The sequence below is a fragment of the Procambarus clarkii genome, chromosome 49 (assembly GCF_040958095.1).
Source record: "Procambarus clarkii isolate CNS0578487 chromosome 49, FALCON_Pclarkii_2.0, whole genome shotgun sequence".
Classification (NCBI taxonomy): domain Eukaryota; kingdom Metazoa; phylum Arthropoda; class Malacostraca; order Decapoda; family Cambaridae; genus Procambarus; species Procambarus clarkii.
The window spans coordinates 29,417,430-29,421,954 of NC_091198.1; the positions used below are offsets into that span (position 1 = coordinate 29,417,430).

The 4,525-nt window shown below is 43.3% G+C and overlaps 1 protein-coding gene across 1 annotated transcript; it reads left to right on the forward strand.

Moving 5' to 3' along the window:
• The first annotated feature begins 471 nt into the window (after nucleotides 1-471).
• On the forward strand, nucleotides 472-1,714 carry LOC138351245 (uncharacterized). The gene has a single exon (XM_069302879.1). It carries the CDS (start codon nucleotides 579-581, stop codon nucleotides 1,179-1,181), a length of 603 nt encoding a protein of 200 aa, XP_069158980.1. The 5' UTR covers nucleotides 472-578; the 3' UTR covers nucleotides 1,182-1,714.
• The last annotated feature ends 2,811 nt before the right edge of the window (nucleotides 1,715-4,525 follow it).

Genomic DNA, 4,525 nt, shown 5'->3' on the forward strand with positions numbered 1-4,525 from the left:
CACAAGGTGTGGCAGTAAGTGTTACAATACAAGGTGTGGCAGTGTTACAACACAAGGTGTGGCAGTAAGTGTTACAATACAAGGTGTAGCTGTTGGAAATAACCAACAGGTTTCATACATCCCTTGTATTTTTATACACCATCTTTGTATTAACTACAAGTAGTTACTAAAATTACTAACATTGTAGAATTAACCAGAATAATATAACACTATGCAGTATTCTGCCAAATCTTTCCTAGTCTCCATGACGCCATGAAGTTGCGTCAGCCAGAAACAGGAAATATCTCTTTATTTGTTTGATCTAAACAGAGTCCCGTTAATTACTTTCCTTTACTAAGGATAATTGCTTAGTAATAAGTTTATTTACGGAGCACATTACTGCTTACGGGAACTCGTTTATATAGTTAAAATTAGCCACTCCAGTGGAAATTATGAAAAGGTAAAATAATTCCACTTTATATTCCTTTCATTTATTTACGCAGCGGTCTGCCCTTTTAACGCGTGATTCCTCCCTCCAGTGGTGAGTACCTCACTCTCCAGCTCCCTGGTGAGGCCGGTGAGGATAAGTGTGAAGTACAATGAGGTCAGATCAGGTATACCAGCCCACCACCACCACACTGACCTATGACCGGAACAAGGCATGGGTCCCTTCCTTCCTGGCCCAGAGCTCCTCGGCAAGTTTATGGTCACGCACGCTGGTCTTGATCATCTCTGTCATGTTTGCAGTCATGGGAATGGTGATGATCATTGTTGGAGCAACGTCCTATCAGTCCTTGGGGGAGACGGGGAAGGAAGTAAACAGTACAGCCTACATAATCATCCTTTGTTTAGGAGTGCTCCTGGAATTTGCTGCGATATTAGCCATTATCTTCTATATGAGAAATATGGGATACTACATTCCTTGTTGTCCGGGCAAGATTGCACGTATCAGAAAACGTCTTCATGAAAACCAAATGATGGTCAATGGACAGATGGTGAGCACGGGTGAACCAGTTTCGGCCCAGTACTGCCCTCCGGCACACCCTGGGGTCGGCAGCACTCCACCACCACCATACACTGATGTGTCAGAGGAACAACGACTCATGGAGGACAAGATTGATCTTGGTGGCGACACCGAACGCATCTTGGAAGAAGACCCACGTATTGTCTTGACTCCCCTCAAGCCTCATGAGGAGTGTTAGAACTTTCACCCAGTAATGTGTTTGGTAAACCCACCCTTACCACAACTCATTCTGGTTACTGAGTTGGTGGCTAGAGGATGGGAGTGATAGCTGTGTCTGGCGTCTTTGCTCCTCTGGCCTCCACAGATACTTAAACACCAAGTCAGCTTGCCGAGTTGAGCTTGGGAGTCTACATTCACGACAAAGGAGGGAATCTTTGTGCTTAATGTAACTTGCATTCCCAATTTTTTAAGACTTTAATATCTGAACCAAAGGAAGTCAAAAAATCTGCCTAGGTAATGTAGTGTGTGCTATTCTGCATTCCATATTAACACTCCAGCAATGATGGACTACTTGAAATAATATTTTATCTTGTAAACTGCATGTCATAATGGCAATTTATTTTAAGTATAAAACCTTACTTCTAGGTTAGATATTCTAGTTATGGTAGGATAGTTGTTTTTTATTCATTATATGTAAATCCTGCCAGCTCTTTAAAGAATATAAGGCAAAAAGTCTCTATTCCAGTAAGACATAATTTGATTTAAACATACAGTACTCCCGGTTTGGTGCCTTCTTTTGATAATTACCTTACCTTACCTTATTTACGCAGCTTTAATGAACTGACTTACGCAGCGAGAGGTTATATTGTAACATGGTACATTTAATTATGACATAAATATTCGTCACCATCTCTTCCTTCCCTAATTAACTTCGAAATACATTCATTCATTTACGTTCGAGGTAGCTACCGAGAGCCGCGCATGCGCAATCGGGGGAAGGAGGAAGGAGAAGCCAACAGAGGATGAGTGGCATCCATCTTGCCAGAGTTAGTGTTGCAGAGCTCCCACTATAACGACTCATATTTACATCATCCTTGCAACAGCGGGTGCCAGAGTTCGTAGATGTCTCCATCTACATTCAACACAAGTTCCGGGGAGCGTAATTTCTTTATTGTTCTACTGATGTTTGTTAATAAGTGCACTTTTTTAACATTTACGTGTAGGTTGCTCGTCGTCACGCCACGCGACAACATCATAACCAATGTTAGTTTCAATTAAGTCCAGGCTCCCACTTTTCAATCAGAAATAGTGGTATATTAACTCTAGGCTAGACAACTTTTACATTTACTCTTGCTTTCAGTTGGAGTGGTAGCGGCGAAAAGGAAGAATAACCTTTCATTCCATGTTCATGCTCGGCCAGCGCGTGTCAACACGTGTGCCGTCGTGGCTGCCCCACACAGCCAGTGTCAACACGTGTGCCGTCGTGACCGCCCCACACAGCGAGTGTCAACACGTGTGCCCTCGTGGCCGCCCCACACAGCGGGTGTCAACACGTGTGCCGTCGTGGCCGCCCCACACAGCGGGTGCCAACACGTGTGCCGTCGTGGCCGCCCCACACAGCGAGTGTCAACACGTGTGCCGTCGTGGCCGCCCCACACAGCGAGTGTCAACACGTGTGCCGTCGTGGCCGCCCCACACAGCGAGTGTCAACACGTGTGCCCTCGTGGCCGCCCCACACAGCGGGTGTCAACACGTGTGCCGTCGTGGCCGCCCCACACAGCGAGTGTCAACACGTGTGCCGTCGTGGCCGTCCCACACAGCGAGTGTCAACACGTGTGCCCTCGTGGCCGCCCCACACAGCCAGTGTCAACACGTGTGTCGTCGTGACCGCCCCACACAGCGAGTGTCAACACGTGTGCCCTCGTGACCGCCCCACACAGCGAGTGTCAACACGTGTGTCGTCGTGACCGCCCCACACAGCCAGTGTCAACACGTGTGTCGTCGTGACCGCCCCACACAGCGAGTGTCAACACGTGTGTCGTCGTGACCGCCCCACACAGCGGGTGTCAACACGTGTGCCGTCGTGGCCGCCCCACACTTGTACAGCCAATTCAACTGAACAGCTAAGCTGGCCTTATATTTCTAGTAGTGTAGTATTTTTTAGTAGAATATTAACATTTACTCACATGAATGATTTCTATTGCAATTGCTATTTACTTATCATTTATATTTGACATACATTATTTACTGATTCCATTTTATATCTTGATTATATGTGTATGTACTATAATATGAATTTGTACTTACATTTCTTTCTAATGAAGAACCAGCATTAGATTATTGGTGCTAGGACGTAATCGTTTCTTAGCGCCTGTACTTCCAAATTTGTGAAAGTGAATTTGACTCTTATTTCATGATAAAATACAGTCCCATTAAAATCCATAGGACACTATTTCTTGGAATTAATATCAACCCACTTGCTCATTTTTTCCTTTTCCATTTTTTCACAATAAGTGGTGGTCCTTCGTAGCTATTGAAGTTTTCATTAATTAATTCAAATATTGGAGTCAGATATTCCCACAGTAGCAGTGTTACAATACGATGTGTGTCAGTGTTACAAAACATGGTCTGGCAGTGAGTGTTACAAAACACAGTCTGGCAGTGAGTGTTTCAAAACACAGTCTGGCAGTGAGTGTTTCAAAACAATGTGTGTCAGTAAGTGTTACAATTGACGGAGTGGTAGTGTTACTGTATTTGCACCACCAGCGTAACGTCTCACTTACTGTATTTGGACTACAAATGTCACTTCCAACGTACTGTATATGGACCACGATCGGAACGTTCCACTTACTGTATCTGGACTACAAATGTAATGCACCACTTTCTGTAATTGGACTACCAACATAACGTCCCACTTACTGTATTTGAACTACCAACGTAACGACCCAGTTACTGTATTTGGATTTCCAACGTAATATACCAACAACAGTTTTACAATACTTATTCATTAATTTTTTAATAGAATAAATGGGTCAATTTTGTTAATTCATTGTGAACTAAGTAAATGTAAAATTATCATGACAGTGAAGGCGTAATAAAGTTCTTCTTATACGCTATAATTAGCTGAATTTACTTTTACACATTTACAAATACTTTAGTGAAGATAATGTAAAATAATAATCAGTAAATTTATCTGGGTGTAAATTTAGCTGGAGAGAAAAAGGCTCCGCCAGGAGTTGAACCTGAGTCTGCCACTTTAGAGGCGGCCGTGCTGACCGCTGCACCACAGAGCCGGGCTCTGGAATTATTATGTTTATTATATAAATGTTGCGGACATAATGGTTATATAAATATGATAAATGATCATGAGTTACAAGCAGTGACGGTAAATATTACAATTCAAGGTGTGACAGTGTTACAATACAAGGTGTGACAGTGTTACAATACAAGGTGTGACAGAGTTACAATACAAGGTGTGACAGTGTTACAATACAAGGTGTGACAGTGTTACAATACAAGGTGTGACAGTGTTACAATACAAGGTGTGGCAGTAAGTTTTACAATACAAGGTGTGGCAGAGTT

What these genes read in the sequence shown, in the direction of transcription:
- LOC138351245 (XM_069302879.1), top strand. Translation starts at nt 579, where the DNA reads ATGAGGTCAGATCAGGTATACCAGCCCACCACCACCACACTGACCTAT.